A 21,480-nucleotide genomic window follows, 5' to 3' on the forward strand; every position below is an offset into this window, starting at 1 on the left:
GGTTTGTCCCATTGTGTGTTCTCTTCAGCCTACGGGAAGTCACATTCAATTAGTGACTGGCTTGGCCATCCAATTATTTTCCAGATTTTAGCTTTGAAAAATGTATTGTTGCTTCACCAGTATGTTTTGGATCATTGTATTAGATTAGAACCATAGAACAGAAGCAGGCCCTTCTAGTCTGTGCCAATCCATTTTTTCCCTAATCCCACTGACCTGCACCCAGTTCATAGCCCTTCATACCTCTCCCATCCATGTACCTGTCCAAATTCTTGTTAAATGTTAAAATTGAGCCTACATTCACAGCTAGAGCTGGCAGCTCGTTCCACATTCCCACCACTCTCTGTGTGAAGTTCCCTCTCATGTAACCTCTAAAGTTTTTCCCTTTCACGCTTAACCCATATCCTTTGGTTCCCATCTCAGTGGGAAAAGTCTACCTACATTGTCTATACCCCTCATAATTTTTAAATCCTTTATCAAATCTCCCTTCATTCTTCCACAGTCTACTGAGGGAAAGTAAGATGCAAACCAAAGGACAAAGTGAATCACCAATCTAATCAGTTGGTTAGAACCCCTCTCTATTTAAGCTCTTGACCGAGAATCCCAGTCATCAACCCATAGTATATGATCCAGTGTCCCTTTGGCACAATACTGGTGGTCGGTGGCAAGCTACCTATGCTTACTGATGACCTTGGAGGAACCTTGTGCAATTATTCTTTTTGCAATCTGATAGTCTAGAGTCACTTCCATCAATCTTAGCATGACCTTTCCACATCAGAACTCAATCTTGCAGGTAAACCCAGAACAAATCCTCCACACAAATGCTGAATATGTCACAGTTCCAGCTGACATCACAGACCTGGGAAAAGCCAGCAGGACACAATCATGTCAGCATTGCAATCTGATTACCTACAACTAACCATCATCTTGGTGTTGAGGAGGAAAAAAAAATACAGTAATTTAAAATAAAAATATATTTTTATCTGCTGGTATTATGATTTGTGTCCAGCAGCCTCATTCCCTGCAACAAAATGGACCTCCATAGCAAGTGGGTGGTCATTAACAGGTCCTATTATTTTTTGGAAAAAAAATGGAGAGCACATCTTTGAGTCAAAAAGAGTATCTAATGTTATGCCTCACCAACAGCAACTGAAAGACACATAAACAGATGGGTTAAGTTTAATTCAAAATTGTCAATAATATAATGATCTCAATAAACTCAACACCCAAACATAAGCCTTTACAGTTACTAAATACTAACAATGGGTATTTTATAGCATGTATGTGGGGAAAAAAACTCAGACCATTACAGTCTAAGCCCAAATGCTCCAAAATAAACTCCCAAAACAAAACCCAAGTCAGTGTCATCAAGTAAGTCAGTCAAACACTGTGTATATTCAAGAGGGAAATGTTTGAGTGTATTTTGGTCAGTATGGATCATAGCGTGAAAAATATATATATTTTTTTTTAAAAAGTCAGTCAAAAGAATAATCCACAGAATCTGGTCTCCAAGCTTTAATGTTTTAGTTCAGTTGTGCACAGATCTTTAAGTGAACGAGGAGAGATGATTGTTGTCACTGAGCTTACGAACTTGGCACGTGAATACAGGAGACTTTCCTTAGTTTCTCGACCTTCAGTTTTCTCACAGTGGCCTCCTAATCACGAGCACAAAGTCTACACCTCCAAAGCCCTCTTTAGGTTGCACCAGGTGACCCTCTGTCACACGAAGACTTCTCTGCCAAAACCCTGCTTTGGGTTATACAAAGTGACTTTTGTCACACAAAGTCAAAAGGGGGCTAGAGAAGCACAGGTCGGACACACACTCTCGGAATCAGAGTGTAAAATCTGCTGTCAGAAGAGCAGTGCTGACATCCATGAACAGAGTGACTCAGCCTCCCGCCTTTTAGCTGGAGTTGCCAAGTGAACACACTGACAGTTCGTTCCTCAGCGCGCCAGATAGTTTAACTGCCGCAGCACACGTCTTCAGCACTCCTGATTTAAGGAGAGGGATGGACAGCAGCGAGTGCACTCTCAGGAAGCCCACCGGCTTCAGTGCGCAGCTCTCGCACTACACACTCCTTGCTACTCTGTCATTCCACACTGCGCGCGGTTCTTTCTCCCGCTGCACATTCAATGTCCCTGGTCAAAAATAAAACTGTCCATGGTCCATAACACTTTCTAAAAGAAAGCCCTACCTGTGTATTTGTTCATATGGAAAACACATTGGGCAGGCTTTGATATTTGCAAATTCCTTTTTCACAAAGTTTACTGGCAAGAATTTATGATTCTGAAATGAAATACTTCCTTCATTCATACAATTGATCTCGAAGTCTGATACTCTTCTCTCTCCGTTGATAATTTGTGTTCTTTCTGGTATGTGTATGAAATGCAAAGATTTGGGGAGGGTTGAGTTTCAAACCAGTTTAAAGACATTTCATTTAAAATGCACAGTACTATTCTTCCAATGTAACATTTCAGTGAGATTCAGCTAGAAATCATCAACCTCAATATCAGGTTTCAAAATTTCAATGACTGGCACAGAAATAGGAACTACTTTTGTGATCAGAACTGCATTTTCATGAGCTTGCAATATTTGTACTCTGTTGCTCAAGGTGTTTGCTTTGACCTGTTGGTCTCCAGAGATGCATACTCATCAGGTTTATGTTTGACATCCTATCATGTCCATTTATCGAAGCTGCTGCTGGATGCTTCAGTCACATGATGAAGTGCTTCACTTGGATATTGGCAGTAGCAGGACCGATAATTAAAACTTAGAAATCTGCCCCTTGCTCCATTATTTTTTTTTCTGTATTAGGTTGTTTGACTACATTTTTAAAATTAAAATTTTACTTACACCACATAGAAACAGATTCTGACCAATGACACTCATGCTGCCCCAATTACACCCAATTAACCTACATTTGATGGTGAAAGGAAACCAGAGCAGTCAGGGAAAATGCCTCAAAAGGTCACAAACTCCTTACAGACAGCTGTGGATTCAAATTCAGGTCACTGGCCCTGCAATAGGGTCACACTAAGCGCTAGGCTAACCCAAGCAACTGCAGGACATATGCCAACATTTTCTTAAAAATTGGATCTGTGATCTAGCCAACTTTTATACACAGGTAGGGCTTTCTCTTACCATTTTCTTTTCCCCATGAGATACCCTTATTGATTCAATTCAAATAAATTCAAAAATCTAAGGGCACATCAACAGTCAAAACTACTTCCAATAATAATTTTTTTTACATAAGCATCATCTCAACAGAACATCCAAAATGTAATGTGAAATGTACAATTCATATTAATGAATGCACTTTGCACCATTCAGAATGCAAAGATCTTGTAAATTCCATACAAGCAAGCAGTTCATTACTCCCAACAATGTTTACAGAATTAAATCACTTCACTGCACTCTATCTTAAATCAATAGAGAAGGAAGTTCAAAGCCATTCAAGTTTAATTCTGTATCTTACTTAACCTGAGGGAAGACATGGTCCAAATGAACTGTTTCAGCACCAAAGCATCACCATTTAATCAATTTCCTTCTTAGCTTTTTACCAACACAGTTCAAGCTGTCTAATTTGATATTCCCAATCACAATTTAATCATATTCACAGTCATTGCTCTAAACACTGTTCGTCAGGAATAATTTTCTTTAAAAGTGATTATTTTAAATGTAAATTCTGATACACAGAACAAGTTTTTATTTTTAAAAAGTCTATCTGTGAGTAGATAACAACTGTGAGAAGTCAAAATGGATAATTAAGTTTTAGCTTAAGTACAGAAATATTAAAATATTAAATGTAACACATACTATCTAAAACACAATCCAGTGCAGCTTCCTCTACATTAGGGAGAATAGACAAAGATTTGTGGAAATCACTTCATTGAGCACCTTCACTCTGTCCGACAAAATAACAATCATTTCAGTTCCACTTCTCACACCGATATAGGTAATGACAGTACAATAGGCCATGGACGGACAATGCGATCACATCAACTTCTCCAATTTTCAATTATCTCTCCATTTACTCGGCCCCCTTCCTGTGCTTTCCCTCATCTCTCTGGCCCTGTTCCTCTTTCTTTTCCCCTCCCCTGCTCTCTCTATCCACAGTCACTCACACCTTCCTTCTTCTTACTCCCCACCCCTTCCCTTCCTTTTGCCTATCAGAGTGTATCTTGCTCTGCCTCTTCCTCTTCTCACCCAAACTTCTTACTTCACCTTACTCCATTTCTTCCCCTCCCACCTATATTTACCCATCATCTGTCAACCTGTGCTCCCCTCCCCCAATCTTTTATTCAGCTTCTGCCCATTTCTTACTATCCCTGATGAAGGAACTTAACATTGACTATCTATGGTTTTCATGGATGCCTCCTCACCCACTGAGGTTCTCCTGAATTTTGTGTGTTGCTCCAGTTTCCTACTCATTATTTTATTGCTTGTTATAGAAGACTGCTTTTGTGTAAATAACTCATTCTGTTTGTAGGGCGTAAGACATTAAATTCTGCAGGCATCATGGTTGAAGTAAAAACACAATGCTGAAGAAACTCAGCAGGTCAAACAGTATCATTTCGGGCTTGAACCTTTCACCAAGGAATGCTCACATTCTTCAACACTGAATAAAGCTTCATAATCAGGATGAATGATATAATTATACAAATCCTCTTCATCTTCATTGTCCACGCTGTTCATAATCAGAGAGTACATCATCAGTTTCTTCTTCATCCAAGTCATCCCATAGATAATTCTCTTCTGTACCATCCAATACATTCGCAATTCCACATTTCTTGAATGATTTGACAATAATGTCAGTTTTCATATCCTTCCATGAATCAAAGATCCATTCACAGATCAGATGCAGTAATGGAGTCTACATTCTGGCTCCTTTTGTGTTATTTTTTTTCCTCCATTATGCATCCAGTTATTCCACTTTATTCTCATGTTCTTAAATGACTTGTTGATACAATCATCCATTGGTTGCAAAACACTTACAAGTTTGCCAGGAATTGCATTGTTTTGTAATCAGAAGTCATCAACAACATTCTTCACTAGATTTCCCCCAAACTGATCCCAGGTGAGCAAACTCTTATCCTTGCATAATCCACCTCATCTTAATACACTACTGAGGTAACATAAGCAAATTTATAGATTGTGGTATTGTCGTACTGAGTCGCACAGTCATAGGGTAAAGTGGGTAGAGCAGGGGGCAGAGCACCTGTGGTGCTCTAGTATTGATGGAGATTCTGGAGATGTTCTTGTCAATCCGCAATGATTGGGGTGGGGAGATGAAGAAATCCAGAATCCAATTACGCAATGGGGTATTGAGGCCCAAGTCAGCGTAAGTCACACCAAAAATATGCACGCTATATTGAAAGGTCAGGGCCTCTGAAGTGCAGCAATGCGCCAGAGGACCATAATCATGGTACGCAGAATTATTTCAGACCATCTTTGAACCAATTATTAAGTGACACCAGCCTAAGAAAACATTTACCATCTTTATATCTCTCAGAGCAATTTTGTAATGGAATACCTGAAAGAATTATAGTGCAGATGTTTAGCCTGTTCAGGTAAAAAAAATTAAAATTCATGTGATGATTGACTATCTGAACTCATCCCAAGTTGGAAGACCAACATAATACATGGTCAACTCCCCTTAAACTCAGGCCTGAAAGCAGGGGTTTGCAGGCATTACTTATAAAACTACATTTATGATTCAATTGTGACTTAAGCCGACTCAATATCTTAATGCTCGTTATTATACCTAGCCACACACATTCAGTTTCATTGGTAGTGATCATTGTCAGGAACTTCAATCAGACCTATCAGAAGTCTCTAGGGAACTACTACCATTAAGTTAGCTGCAAGACCAGAGAGGCAAACACACTCTACCACTGCTACACCACCATGAAGAACACCCCTGTCACCGAAGACTCATGTAAACTTCTATGGGTGTACCATGGAGAGTATTCTAGCTGTCTGCATCACTGCCTGGTATGGAGGTGCCAACTCTCAGGATAAGAATAAACTCCAGAGTTGTTAAATCGGCCTGCGACATCACAAGCACCAGCCTTCACTCCATCGAGGATATCTACATGAGACAGTGTCTTAAAAAAAAAGGCAGCATTTATTCTCAAAGACCCCCACCACCCAGGTCATATTCTTTCCACTCTCCTACCATCAGGAAAGAGATACAGGAGGATTCAGAGGCACAAGGACAGCTTCTTCTCCATTGCCATCAGATTCCTGAACAATCAATGCCTTATTTTTTGTGCACAATTATTTTTAATGTTGTAAGATGGTTATAATATGAACGTTTGCACTAGGATGCTGCCACAACACAATGAATCTAATGACAATAAATTCTGATCCCATGCCCACACTTCAGCAAGTCTGATCACCTGGCTATACTTCTATTCCCAGCATACAAACAGAGACTGAAGTCTACACACCAGTGGTGAAGACTGAAATTATGGTCGAGGGAGGTAAAGGAGCACCTGTAAGACAGGTTTGAATTGGTGGACTGTACTATATCAAGGACTCCTCCTCATACCAGAATGAGCACATCATGATTGGCCCCATCTCCATTAAGACTGGTGTAGATGAGTGTGCGCCCACTTGGAGTAACCAAACCAGAAGCAGAGGATGAATCAAATGATTCACAACCTAATGAGGAAGAGATCAAGGGTGTTTAAGGCCACTGATATAGATCTCCACAGGAAATTCAGTTATGATCTGGGGAAAGCTATGTCAGCAACAAAGAGACAATTCCAAGGGAAGCTAGAGACAGTCAGATACTCGCCAGTTATTGCAGGGATTACAGTTCATCACATCCTACAAGGCAAGGCCAAACACCATATATGGCTATAATGCTTCACTACCTGATGAGCTGAGCAGCTTTTATGATTGTTTTGAGAAAGAGAACTCAATGGTGCCTACAAGAATTCCTGCAGAGGCTGTTGACCCTGTGATATTTGTCTCTGAGGCCTACATCAGAACATCCTTCAAGTGTGTGACCCCCCGCAAGGTGTCAGGCCCTGATCGTATACATAGCAGGTTTTGAACATCTGTACCAACTAGCCGGAATATTCATCGGCATCTTCAAACTCTCTTTGCTGCAGTCAGAGATTCCCACCTGCTTTAAAAGGGCATCAGTTATCCCAGTACCCAAGAAGAGCAGAGGGAACTGCCTCAATGACCATCACAGAGAAGCATTCGCATCTATGTGATGAAATGCTTTTGAGTGATTGGTCATGGCCAGAATTAACACGTACCCCAGAACTGGACTCACCGCAATTCGCTGACCATAACATTGCTCGACAGCAGATGCAATATCACTGGGTCGCTGCTCAGCTTTGGATCATCTGGATCAGCTATTCTTCATCAACTCACCATTTCACGGTTCTGGTCAACAAGATCCAAAAACAAGGTTTCTGCGCCTCCCTGTGCAACTGGATCCTTGATTTCCTCATCAGAAGACCACAGTCAGTACAAATTGGAGCCAATGTTGACTATCCTCATTGACTATCCACATAGACACACCTCAAGGATATAGGCTTAGCCCACCGCTCTACTCTACATCCACGACTGCGTGGCTAAGCAGAATTCAAGTGCCATCTACAAAATGAGTGATGAAGCCACAGTTGCCAGCAGAATCACAAATGGCAATGAGGAAACATTCAGGAGGGAGATAAATCAGTTCATTGAATGGTGTCACAACAACATTAGCAAAATCAAGGAGATGATTGTGGACTTCAGGTGGAAACCAGGAGAGCGTCAACCAGTCCTCATCGACAGATCCGCAGTGGAGAGGGTCAAGAACTTCAAATTCCTGGGTGCCAACATCTCTGAGGATCTGTTCTGGTGACTCCATGTCAATGCATTTACAAAGAAGGCTCACCTGTGGCTATATTCCATGAGTAATTTGAGGAGATTTGGCACGACACCGAAGATTCTTGAAAATTTCCACAGAGCATTCTGGCTGGTATGGAAGTGGCAATGGACAGGACAGGAAAAAAACTTCAGAGTTGTTAACTCGGCCAGCGACATCACTGGCATTATTCTTCCCCCCCATCTAAGACATGTAAAGTGGTGGTGTCTTAAGAAAACACCCTCTATCCTCAAGGACCCTTCCTACCCAGGCCATGCCCTCTCCACACATCAAGAAGAAAACAGGGACTGAAGATGCACAACCCAGTGACAAGGACAGTTTATTCCTCTCTGCCATCATATTTCTGAATGAACAATGAACCACATACACCATCTCACTTTATTCTATTTTCTTGCCTTTTGTAGCGGCCATGAAGCGTGCCGAGCGGGTGCACAGCACGGCAACACAAACTGTTGCCAGCGCCGTTCTGCGGGCATTCAGAACCATAATATAGATGCTGCAAACTCACCTGATGGACCGTGCTCAAGACATGAATCACAAAAAGTTAGGTTGCAGGTGCAGCAGGTTATTAAGAAGGCAAATAGAATGTTGGCCTTCATCGCTAGAGGAATTGAATTCAGGAGTAGGGAGGTAATGTTGCAACTGTATAAGGTACTAGTGAGACCGCACCTGGAGTACTGTGTCCAGTTCTGATCTCCATATTTGAGGAAGGATATACTGGCTTTGGAGACAGTCCAGAGGAGGTTTACTAGGTTGATCCCTGGGATGAAGGGGTTGACTTATGATGAAAGATTAAATCATCTAGGATTGTATTTGCCCGAGTTCAAAAGAATGAGAGGAGACCTTATAGAAACGTATAGGATTATGAAGGGTATGGATAGGATAGATGTAGGAAGGTTTTTTGAGCTAGCCGAGGAAACTAAAACGAGAGGACACAGTCTCAAGATTTGGGGGAGTAGATTTAGGACAGAGATGAGGAAAAATCGTTTTTCCTGGAGAGTAGTGAATGTTTGGAATTCTCTAACCAGGGAAGTGGTTGAGGCTGCCTCATTAAACATATTTAAAAATCGGTTAGATAATTTTTTTACATGATACAAGAATTAAGGGATATGGGGAGAAGGCAGGTAGGTGGAGTTAGGTCATAAATAAGATCAGCCATGATCGTATTGAATGGCGGAGCAGGCTCGATGGGCCATTTTTGGCCTGTTCCTATGTTCCTATGTTCCTATGTTCCTATGTTCCTATGTTCCTATGTTCCTATGTTCTTATGTTCCTATGTTCCTATGTTCCTATGTTCCTATGTTCCTATACCGAGTGCCGAGATCGGAAGCAGTCTCATAGTGACGTCCCACCTTGTCCCATGAAGTATATAAAAGAAGCCTGTAAACCCTGAATGAATCAGTCTTCAGTTGACTAGTCCGGCATGTGTTTTTTTTGCATTACTTCAATAGTTCTATGTAGTAGCTGCTACACTCTTAATTATTTTGAAGGGTCACCTGTAGCAATATTTCCACTGTGATTCTGCTGTAAAACAACAGATTTTGCGACAAGTTCATGACAAATTCTGATTCTGACTTTCAGCATCAACCCAAATGTTAGGTGCAATTTTTTTTTTTAATTTACGAAGGGCATCAACACCAGTTTGCAAGCATCATTGGGAACTTTGCAAAATAATTTATTCCTCAAATTGTCTCAGCCCCAATCAAATAGGGTTTTGTTTGCTGGAGGGATTTTTAGAAATAATGCAATTTAAAAAAAAATTCACACATGGTTAAAAAGGCAGCGCTGATCCAGCAGCTGCTATATCGGCCCCACTGGTGCAGACCCAGGAGAACAGAGACGCAGCACTACTCCACTGGGCCCTACTACCTACCTGTTATGCTGACAGGCTTGTTCAGGTTTTAAACAGACAATAAAAGGGGCAAGCAATGTTTTTTATTTAACCATTAGAGGATCTATTGAGTTCCATCCCCAAGATGATGGTGCCCATTCTTGGCAGCAGACAAGGGGTGCAGAGTCCTGGAGATCAGTGGATCAGTGTGTGGCACCAGAGCAGGGGACTGCACACCTGCCAAGAAGCAGCCTGGGAGACGGGCCCTACAGAGAAAAGTGGATTACACCACTGGACCACTGAGGTGCTTGAAGACTGAAGGGCTCAAACCAGGCTACGAGCTGATGAAGACTGGCTCGTGAGAACTATATATCGGGACCAGGAATTATGGAGAGTGTAGATAATGAGTGGTGCTCCTGAGGTGTCCTAGATGTTAACAGCTTCTGAAGAGCATCATAAATTTGGAACTGTGAGCTCTTGTTTACTGCTGGAACAGACAGGAAGCACCAGAGTTTACAGGAGCACAGGAGACCAAACCATACACACTCTAGGCCATTTTATAGTGGAAAAAAAAGCAATTGTAAGGACAGAGTCCGTTGTCTCAGAGCGGCTGGTGGAACGATCAGACTGCGCTCGCTAACTCTACTCCACTCCTCACACTGCCTGCTCCCTCACGCCACCCGTTCCCACACGCCACCCACTCCCTCAAGCTGCTCCCCCACTGCACTCTGACTCTGCCTGCTCCTGGCAGGGCTGCTAGGAAGTGGGGCAGCTGCTACTGTGCTACACATCCCACCCCTTTTGCCCCGAGAAGGCGGCTTGCTGCCCTGGGCTACATAAAAGGACTACACAATCTGCCCTCTGCTTAAAAGGTAAATTCACCTTTTATTTTAAAAAAAATCTGAGCAGGCGTTAACGTGGCTTTTGTGCATTAAAAACCTCTTCTGTGACTCTAAAGGGATTTTCTTTAGTTTTTCTTTCTCTTTTGGGTGGCTGTATTTATTGTACATGACAATAAATGAAATCCTGAATCCAAGCATCATTTATTCATGCACTGAGATGTTTCAATAAGTGGTATTGTCTTTTCGGAAAGAAGTTGAACACCAGCAGATCAACAAATGATTCTATTCCACCATTGGTGTTTTTTTCTGTCATTTGATATACAGTAAAACCCCTGTTATCCCAAATTCATGCAACTGGCAAAAAAGAATTAGAGGAAAATAAATAAATCTAAAAAATAAATAAATAATAGTTTACAATTATTTAGAAAATGAAATGTTTTCTGAACTAAATCAAACTTTGAAGATCACAATATACAAGAGAAGAAGTAGACCAATCAGCCTGTCAAGACTGCTCTGCCATATAATCATGAGTTGATCCTCATCAATCAGCCCAACTCCCCAGCCTGCTCCCCATTTTCCTTGATGCCCTGAAAAATCAAATACCTGTCAATTTCTGTCTTAAATACACTCAACCACCTCACTTCTATTTCCACCTGTGGCAACAAGTTCCACAGATTCACGACCCTCTGGCTAAAGAAAGTTCTCATTCCTCATATGCTAACCCTTTCATTCCTGATTCGATTCTAGTAAATTTCTCTGAAACCTCTCCAGAGCAAGCACATCCTTTCTCAAATAAGGCATTCAAAAGATGGGAGCAAATATTCAGCCAGTGGAGTGCCTTAGTCATGTTTTGCTCAAAGCAGTTGTTTGAATACAGTGGTGTTTGCAAAGAATGGCATCACCCAGGATGAAGAGTTAATTGATGCCTCTCACCATTGGGTTGACTATCTTAAAGTGTCTCTTTATCCCTGCTTAGTAAGAGTCTTTATCAGTATGTTATTAAGTATATTAGAAAGACTTTATCTGTAAACTTGGGGGAGGGCGGGTTAATTACAATGGCAGCACGGTTAGCACTGCAGTTAGTGCAATGCTATTACACCGCCAGTGACTGGGGTTTGAATATAAAATTTTGTAAGTTATGGGAAATACCTGATTAAAGTGACATTATTAAGGAAAACAATATTGATTTTTTCTTCAAATTACTTTACATTTTGTATTGACTTTTAAATTGTTTATTCTTAATGGTGGTGTTAGGCATTGTAAGAATGAATCTCAAGCAACTGGAAGATTCACTTATCCGGCATCTAACAATCCAGGAGCATGTAATCTATACCCATTTCATTGGGATACAGCCTTTGCTCAGCAGACACGATTTGCACAATCATGGTCTTGTATCTGGGAACATGCATTCTACTTCCAGGAATTAAAATTTAGCTTTTGCTAAAAAAAATTTTTTGCCATTTCATGCTTCTACAATATCATAAAATGCTAAAGGACAAATTTCTATGGTTAATTACACTTGCCTACTGAAGTCCATAATGTCAATATTTCAAGTAAAATTTGACATGCAAAATGCCCCATCCCTGAATGATCATGAAATGTAACTGCACAGTATAGCCATCTACCATACAAAGAAATGAAGCATGAAAGGCACAGAACAAATATAATTCACAATTCTTCATGATGGGTTCAGATTCATCCTACTTTGTGAAAGGTTATTAGCAGGAAATGAAGGTCACTCTTCTATTCCATTTCATCTAATTAACTACCAATATCTTCCATGTGGTCATCCAAGCTCCAAACAGTGCTTAAAGTAGCCCATTAAAAACAACTAACAATCAAGCCATGTCTAATGCTACTATCAGCAGCGATCAGTGAGTTTCAATTTCCTTTTATAAAAGGGAAAAATGAAGCTCTACCTGTACTTCAGATTGATTATTCAGTGACCCTTATCTACATCTTCACTTCACAATTTGAATTTTAATCAAAAGCAAATGGAATAATTAACATTTCAAAGAATTTTGACAAAGAACAAAACAATAAGAGTTCACACACAAAGAAAACTATAAAAATGTTACATGGCAAGTTAATTAAAAATATTTTTTTAAAACACATTGTAATTGCCAGAACCAGCTACACAGTTACAAATGAAGGAGATTTCTGCTGAGATAAAGTTATTTCTCACTTTTAATAACAGAATACCAGCTCTTTGGGATGTCTGACCATCTACTAATGGAGATTAAATGACACAGGTATTTACAGAACAGTTGTGTTGCATTTGAAACCCTACTTGAACAGTATGGGAGAAAAAAAAGGCCCCTTGTGTGTTTTAGCAAACGAATTGGTGTTTCAGTGGAAATACAAGGTGCTTAGTTGTTGAGTCTGCCATACTGATCATTAAATTTATCCTTTGGAATCAAAGATAACCGCTGTAAAATTATATTTTTAATGATCATTTTTTCAGAAAGTCGCCACAGGATTAAAAACCTTAATCCCATTTCAAAATAATTGATTAAGCAAAACACCATCATCAAATAAAAACTCTTTTCCCCTGGACTTTCCTGATCTTGCAGCACAATTTTGTGGGAAACTGAATAATGCAAATCCTTTACTCTCTTGCTCGGTGGTTCTGTTGGTCTCACGCTAAAGTTAAATGGTTCCAGGGAAATCATGACAGGTCAAAAGTTCTTGGTAAAAATTGAATAGAAATAGAAGCAGGAATAGACTATTTGAGTCACAGCTCCTTGCACAAAGATCCCAAAAGCTGAAAAATGCTCAAAAGCAAATATGCAATCAAAATGTGTACGGTAATATTTATGAGCTTTAAAACAATACAGTACTCAAATATTGGAGGTCATCAAAAAATTCTGAGCCAAATAATAATCATTTCTTGTTTTCTTGTAATTAATGGAACAAGAGTTATATATTAGCAACTTTAGAAGTCCTTCTAGCAGATATTCCAAATTCAACCATATTCCTATTAATCACGTCAAGAAATTGTAATCACCCTCAACCATTTAGGCTCCTGCAGAGATCAACATTTTATAAAGTTACCATAAGATATGCAAGTCTGATGTAATGATACCTAGCACTCAATCTTAAGGAAATGTTTCCACTGATCGTTCATGAACATTTATAGCAATTATATAGATGCAAATGCAAAGCCAATAATGATGTATACTCTGCCAAAGGGAAGGTTTATTTATGACGTCTGGAGCAAAGTGAAAAACAGTTATTATCACATTAATTCCCATTTTTTCTTAATACAGTTAAGATTTTTGGTGACTATTAAAATCTAATCACAGACTAAAATGCACATTATGTGCAAATAATGACCAAAAAAATTCAACCAGACTTGCACATATTATGCCAAGACTGCATTTTAGATAAGAACATAGCTTGCAGTCTCCTTTTGTACAAAAATAGTGATGGGAATAAAATAAGCTGAACAATTATGCCACTTTTTGGGGAAATCAAAACTGTTTAGAGGCCTTTCATTCCACTGCCCATAATAATGCTCCTAAATCACACAGAGAACCTGCATGTTCGTGATAATTGTAGTATTAAAATATAGGTGCACCCTGAATCATTCACAGTTTGGTTCTTTTGTCTACGTAATGTGGACTCTACTTAATTTGAACTCATCACGCACAATATTCAACTGCAATAGCTAGATTGAATTGAGCAATAATTTATGCCTGTAATTTTAAATTAAAATTTGAATTTTAAAAATGGATCCCATTACCACCTGATCTCCCTCATTTTAAATGTTAAACTGGCTCCAGCAGTGGTGAGGAGAGTAATAAAATGGGTATACACACTGTAAGGGGCAGACTTTGAAGACCACGTACCCCGATGATGGCGTTTAGCTCAGCCATGGTCACTTGCTTGGCCCGTTCCACTGCCTGCACCACTTGCTGTTGGTGCTGAAAGTGAATTTCAGAAGCAAATCATGTCAGTTTCATTTGCATTCTGTAGAATTACATCCTCCTTAAACACAAGAGTGAAACACTCACTGGTCAATGCCATATGTAATAATCACAGAGCATATTCAACTGCTCAATCCAATCCCTTTTAAGGGGTTACTTTGACAACAAGTCTTGATAAACTTCTTTCAACTGTAACTTAAAGGACAAACTATAATTGAAAAGAAAAAAAAAAGTTACAAATTAGTTGCAAATCCACAAATAAAATCCATAATTTGCCACTTTTCTTCAGTAAAAATTAAACTGGACGACAATTTTTTTTCCCCAAAAGTTTGCTTCCTTAAAAAAAAAAATTGGAGATTATGATAGACAACTTCAAGCTGAACACTTAGATAATTTCAGATGTATTGTATCACATAGGAAATTAGAGAAAAATAAAAATTAACTTTATTCAGTTTAGCATTAAGCATAAACTTGCCACAAATACATCGCAGCTGCTGCGACATTGACAAAACATTTCTGCTGTATTGAATCTTCCTGAAGAAATAAATGCTATGGTTAAGTACAATCACTCTGCTGTTGCCTGAAGGACATGCATATCAATGCAAAGCAAAGCATCTGTATACACGAGCTGCTTTTATAGCCTGTCTGCATCTAAGCATGTCCAAGCCTAAGATAACATTTTCATAGCACCTGCACTGACTGCAGGCCCAAGCATACTTGGGACTGACCAAAACAGCTGGCTTTGTGGGCAATATAATCATAGACTTAAAATAGGACAGAAAAATCACAAAAACATGTTTCGTCTTAAAAATCAGTCGGTGTTAGGAAACTCTTAAGGTGATTTTTGTGACCAGCAGCCTAACATCCATCAAAGTGTTCAGGAAGCAAAAGCTTCGTTGTCCAGTATTATCTATAAAGAAACAGCTGAACTTAATCCAAATAACTAAGACAATAGATAAGTAATGTAATATGTTTTTTAAAAAAAAACATGGATAAATTTGTAAAACTTTGCCTCAAGCCTCAAACATTCTACAGCCATTCTTGTTGAATCTGAGTTCTTTTTTTGCAGTATCCAATAAGCAGATCATATATAGCACCTCAGTAATGTACTTTCTAGAAATTCATGAAGACTTGCAGGAGGATTTAGTGTACCACCTAAACACAAGATATTTACTAGTCTTTATAATTTAATGAAGTCAGTTAAGTGTACCACATCCAAGTGTTTGAAAATAGACTTCAACTTAAACATCACACTCAGTGGCACTTAACATGGAGAATAATCTGCTGAAGCATCAATGAAAGTACAAGTACCCTCATCCTTAGCATGCTCCTTATGCGGAAAGCTAAAGTGAACAAATCTAATGACAACATGGAAGAAACACAGAATGAAAAGTACATGTTGTTATAATGCTATATTCTTAAATTCATAATTCAGTTAGCATGCTATTTTCAATATAAACTGCATAATAATTCACAATGAAGATTTTTTTTCTTTTTGGTATCAAGTGACCACTTAGTCATCAACACTCTTCTCACCTGTATAGACAGCTTATTCAACCTAATCCCTGCTTGCTTTTACTATGAATGAAGGTCAGCACTCCATAGAGTGATAGATCATGGAAACAAGCCATTCAGTCCAACTTGCCCATACTAATCAAAAAGTCCCACGCTGACACATCTCAACTGCCTGCATTTGGCCCATATCCCTCTAAGCCCATCAGTATCGGTCCACGTATTGGTCCATTTTTTTTCTTAAACATTGCAGTAGTGCCTGCCTCAACCATTCCTCAGGCATCCCAGCCCATAACTGACTAACCTTCTATCCCCCTCACAAACCCATGTCCTTCAGTTACCGATTCCCCTACTCGAGGCAAAAGACTACTCCCTGTGTTCACTCAATCTAATCTTCACATGATTTTCTGTACGTCCATGAGATCTCCCTGCATGCTCCTGTGCAAGGATTAAAGCTCTAGTCTGCTCAACCTCTCCCCACAAGTAATAAAAACTGAGTTCAACAATCATATTGTGCAAGCAGTCCATTATACATCACTGAATTAAAATCATTTGAATAAGTTTTGAACACCCATATCTTCCATCAGAAGTTATAATTTTCAGGATACATACAGTGAAGAAAAATATACATGCAGATATTTCTAAAAATTACACAAATACTGTGTAATATATAAAGTTGGAACAGTTATTCCTTACAATTAACCTTGAAAGAAACATAATCCAAAATGAATTTAGTTTCATATCAGCACTGGCTTAGAAACAGTTCAACACACAGTCATTCATTTCCCCATGGTCCATTCATTGGAGAAGCACACTGTCATTATTATTAAGGTTCTAAAGCAAGCGAAAGGAACTAACCTCCATTTGAATGTCTATCTGGCACTCCTCAGCTGTGCCGAGTCAAACATGGAAATTGCTTTGAGAAAACAAAATATTCCCCTGAAGAAAGCAAAGTGCCATCTACATTATAAGCATCAAAATAAAACTTCAATATCAAGTAGAGCTTACCTCCTGAGACAGGAAAGGAATGACCTGGGCACAAATGGCATTAAGTCTCTTGACAATTTCAGCCTGAAAGACAAAAGAACACATCGGTCTTGAGTCGTTAGTGCAATACAACCGAAATACATTTAGTTGGAACTGAAATGTCTTATTTCTTACTTTCAGGAAGTGATTTAACTATTAATCCATTTTATTTCCTCTTGCAGTTAATCACCAACTACAAATGAAAATAGAATGGAAAGTTTTCTGTGATTAATGAGGTTAATGCTAAAACTGTCAAATTAGCAACAATAATTTAAGTTTTATGATTAATTTCAAATAAAATCCATACTTATAAAACCAGCAGAAAATCTTAACAAGTCCATCTGGAAATCTATTCAATTTCTAACCTTGCTTCAATAATTATACATATTTTCTAGAATATAATCAAATGAGAACATTACATCTGCAAAAATGTAATGTTTAGATTCATGAAAGGAAATTAATATTGTGGTCAGAGGAAGAAATATTGATTTACAACTTACCACTAAAGATTTTTTTTAAGACTGCAGTTTACATTACTTATGTCACTATATTTGTGAAGATCAAGAATTTTGGGTGGATGCCATACGATTTGGGAGACCCAAAAATGGGAAAAAGGGCAATGCAATATTCTGCAAGTTTGGAGTAAAATAAAATGGAACATCTAATACAATAAAAACATTACCGCAAACAAGAATCAAAATTCATGCTGTTTTAGCATTTAAGTGTCTTTAGAAACATGTGGAACTGCTGTTTCCACTGAGTTATGATGTCACATTCAGTACAATTTAGCCAAAGTATCATTTTAAGTGCAAGTCATGTACAAAGCAATCTCAGTTTCTGCAATCTTGTGTGTTAATCTTTAAAATATTACTCTTCTACTAATAAAACATGCCACAAGATAGGGGTAAACAATACAGTGTTGCTTAGTTTCACAGTGTACTTGCTTTCTGCCCTTTGCAGAGGCTCTGAATGTAAGGCAGACTTCTTTGGTTCAAAAATTGTTAGAGGCACCATTCTATGATTTTTTTTGTTTTGTTTGCCATTTTGCATTAATTTAGTAGATCACCTTTGTTGACCTCGTGAGCAGGAAAGGGCTTTGGCAAATACTAGAGCGCCTCGGATGCCACTCCCCCCCCCCAAATTCCTCAACATGGTTATCCAACTGCACGAAAACCAACAAGGTCGGGTCAGATACAGCAATGAGCTCTCCGAACCCTTCTCCATTCACAACGGCATGAAGCAAGGCTGCGTCCTCGCACCAACCCTCTTTTCAATCTTCTTCAGCATGATGCTGAAACAAGCCATGAAAGACCTCAACAATGTTTACATCTGGTACCGCACGGATGGCAGTCTCTTCAATCTGAGGCGCCTGCAAGCTCACACCAAGACACAAGAGCAACTTGTCCGTGAACTACTCTTTGCAGACGATGCCGCTTTAGCTGCCCATTCAGAGCCAGCTCTTCAGCGCTTGATGTCCTGTTTTGCGGAAACTGCCAAAATGTTTGGCCTGGAAGTCAGCCTGAAGAAAACGGAGGTCCTCCATCAGCCAGCTCCCCACCATGACCACCAGCACCCCCACATCTCCATCGGGCACACTGAACTCAAAACGGTCAACCAGTTTACCTACCTCGGCTGCACCATTTCATCTGATGCAAAGATTGACAAAGAGATAGACAACAGACTCGCCAAGGCAAATAGCGCCTTTGGAAGACTACACAAAAGAGTCTGGAAAAACAACCACCTGAAGAAACACAAAGATCAGCGTGTACAGAGCCATTGTCATACCCACACTCCTGTTCGGCTCAGAATCATGGGTCCTCTACCGGCACCACCTATGGCTCCTAGAACGCTTCCATCAGCGCTGTCTCCGCTCCATCCTCAACATTCATTGGAATGACTTCATCACCAACATCAAAGTACTCGAGCTGGCAGAGTCCGCAAGCATAGAATCCATGCTGCTGAAGACCCAACTGCGCTGGGTCGGTCACGTCTCCAGAATGGAGGACCATCGCCTTCCGAAGATCGTGTTATATGGCGAGCTCTCCACTGGCCACCAAGACAGAGGTGCACCAAAGAAGAGATACAAGGATTGCTTAAAGAAATCTCTTGGTGCCTGCCACATTGACCACCGCCAGTGGGCTGATATCGCCTCCAACCATGCATCTTGGCGCCTCACAGTTCGGCGGGCAGCAACCTCCTTTGAAGAAGATTGCAGAGCCCACCTCACTGACAAAAGACAAAGGAGGAAAAACCCAACACCCAACCCCAACCAACCAATTTTCCCTTGCAACCGTACCTGCCTGTCCCTCATCGGACTTGTCAGTCACCAACGAGCCTGCAGCAGACGTGGACATACCCCTCCATAAATCTTCGTCCGCGAAGCCAAGCCAAAGAAAGAAGTACAGTTTTCAACCTTTTTCTTTCCACTCACAAACCACTTTAAGTATTCCCTGTGCCATAGATGGTCTGTGATTAGTAAGGGATTGCTTAAGGTGGTATACGAATGGGAAGGGAGGGATGAAAATCACTGCTCTAGACCCAATTACTACTGAAATATTTTGCTTGAGAAAAATTGTCATTGGCCCATTTCCTTTGGAGTTATGAAACCATGCACGTAACGAGTCAATCAGATACAATTAAAACTGTGGTTTTCAAACTTTTTCTTTCCAGTGTTACACTCCCGAGCAGCAATTGGGAGGCACACAAACAAATGGGTTAAGTTTAATAAAAAATTTATTAACAAACTAACAATAATAGAATTAACCAAATAAACTTAACAACCAAACACCTGCCTTAATGGTAACAGTATGTGTGGGGAAAAAAATCCAGACCATTACAGTCCAGGCTGAAATGTCTCCCCAAAAAAATTAATCATCAAAATTCCCAAAACAAAATCCCCACATCAATCACATCAAGTCAGTAAGTCAAGAAGGAACAGCTCACAGATCTGGTCTCCAGGCTTGGGATTATTTGTTTCCTTGCCCACTGGTCTTTTAGTTTGAGGCTGTATCCTAGAACGCTTCCACCAGCGTTGTCTCCGCTCCATCCTCAACATCCATTGGAGCGCTCACACCCCTAACGTCGAGGTACTCGAGATGGCAGAGGTCGACAGCATCGAGTCCACGCTACTGAAGATCCAGCTGCGCTGGATGGGTCACGTCTCCAGAATGGAGGACCATCGCCTTCCCAAGATCGTATTATATGGCGAGCTCTCCACTGGCCACCGTGACAGAGGTGCACCAAAGAAAAGGTACAAGGACTGCCTAAAGAAATCTCTTGGTGCCTGCCACATTGACCACCGCCAGTGGGCTGATAACGCCTCAAACCGTGCATCTTGGCGCCTCACAGTTTGGCGGGCAGCAGCCTCCTTTGAAGAAGACCGCAGAGCCCACCTCACTGACAAAAGGCAAAGGAGGAAAAACCCAACACCCAACCCCAACCAACCAATTTTCCCTTGCAACCGCTGCAATCGTGTCTGCCTGTCCCGCATCGGACTGGTCAGCCACAAACGAGCCTGCAGCTGACGTGGACTTTTTACCCCCTCCATAAATCTTCGTCCGCGAAGCCAAGCCAAAGAAGAAGTATCCAGATGACTCCTATAGACTTTCAATCCTGTCTGGGGAACACAAGACTGCAACCACCTTTACTTCATTCTCCCAGGAATTTTCACAGTGAACTCCTTCCTAGTCAGCACATGAGGTTTATGCCTCCAAAGCCCTCTTCAAGGTTAACAGTGACTTTCTATCACACAAGTCTTTCAAAGCCCTTTTTATGGTAAACAAGTGAACTTCTGCCATGCAAGTCCTCTCCTTTGGACACCCTGGCTTGAAAGGTCCATGTGACAGGAGTCAGAAATCCTCCTCTTGAAAGGGGACAGCAGAGACACTGGTCAGAGTTCCCCAAAGTGCTGTCAGGATAACATTGTTGGCACCCGTGGACAAAGTAGCTCGGTCTTCCTTTTCCACTGAAACTACTGGGTGAGCACACTGACATGCAGCTCCAGACGGCAATGCTAGCACCCGTGAACAAAGCAACTCAGCGAGTGGCTGGCTGAAGCTGTCGAATGAGTATGCACAGTCAGACTGACTGTCTGACTGCCTGCTGTCCAATCCACCAACTAACTTCTCCAAAACCAGCGTGCTGGTCTTTTTAAACTGCCTAGCATGTCTCCAGCTCTCCCCATTGGTGGAGAGGTTAACAGCCGCAGGCTCGCTCTCCTGCGAGCCCATGAATTCCAGCGCATGGTTCCCGTACTTTGACAGCTGTCAAAGTTCACTAGCGGTGGCCCAGTGCTATTACAGCTCCTACCAGCTATCAAATTCTTCGCAGTAGGTTCAGTCCTTTGACAGCTGTCAAAATTCATTCATGGTAGCCCAGCACTACCACAGCACCTAGCAACTGTCAAATCCCCAGCAGTAGGTTCAGTCCTGTCCTCAGTCAAAAATAAAATC

General features: G+C 40.5%; 1 protein-coding gene across 12 annotated transcripts in view; it reads right to left on the reverse strand.

The window, feature by feature from the left end:
* LOC138759832 (transducin-like enhancer protein 4) overlaps positions 1–21,480 on the reverse strand; it is a 183,977-nt gene that overhangs the window by 107,292 nt on the left and 55,205 nt on the right. For 7 of the 12 annotated variants that reach the window (XM_069930408.1, XM_069930394.1, XM_069930389.1 and 4 more), the window contains 2 exons: positions 17,012–17,074; positions 14,384–14,488 (listed from right to left, as the gene is read on the reverse strand). In XM_069930408.1, coding sequence (XP_069786509.1) covers positions 14,384–14,488; positions 17,012–17,074 — 168 coding nt within the window. Of the gene's footprint in view, positions 1–14,383; positions 14,489–14,578; positions 14,672–17,011; positions 17,075–21,480 lie in introns of those variants that run through there. The other 5 variants (XM_069930396.1, XM_069930391.1, XM_069930390.1 and 2 more) reach the window with 3 other exon arrangements.

The sequence above is a fragment of the Narcine bancroftii genome, chromosome 1 (genome assembly GCF_036971445.1).
Source record: "Narcine bancroftii isolate sNarBan1 chromosome 1, sNarBan1.hap1, whole genome shotgun sequence".
Classification (NCBI taxonomy): Eukaryota; Metazoa; Chordata; class Chondrichthyes; order Torpediniformes; family Narcinidae; genus Narcine; species Narcine bancroftii.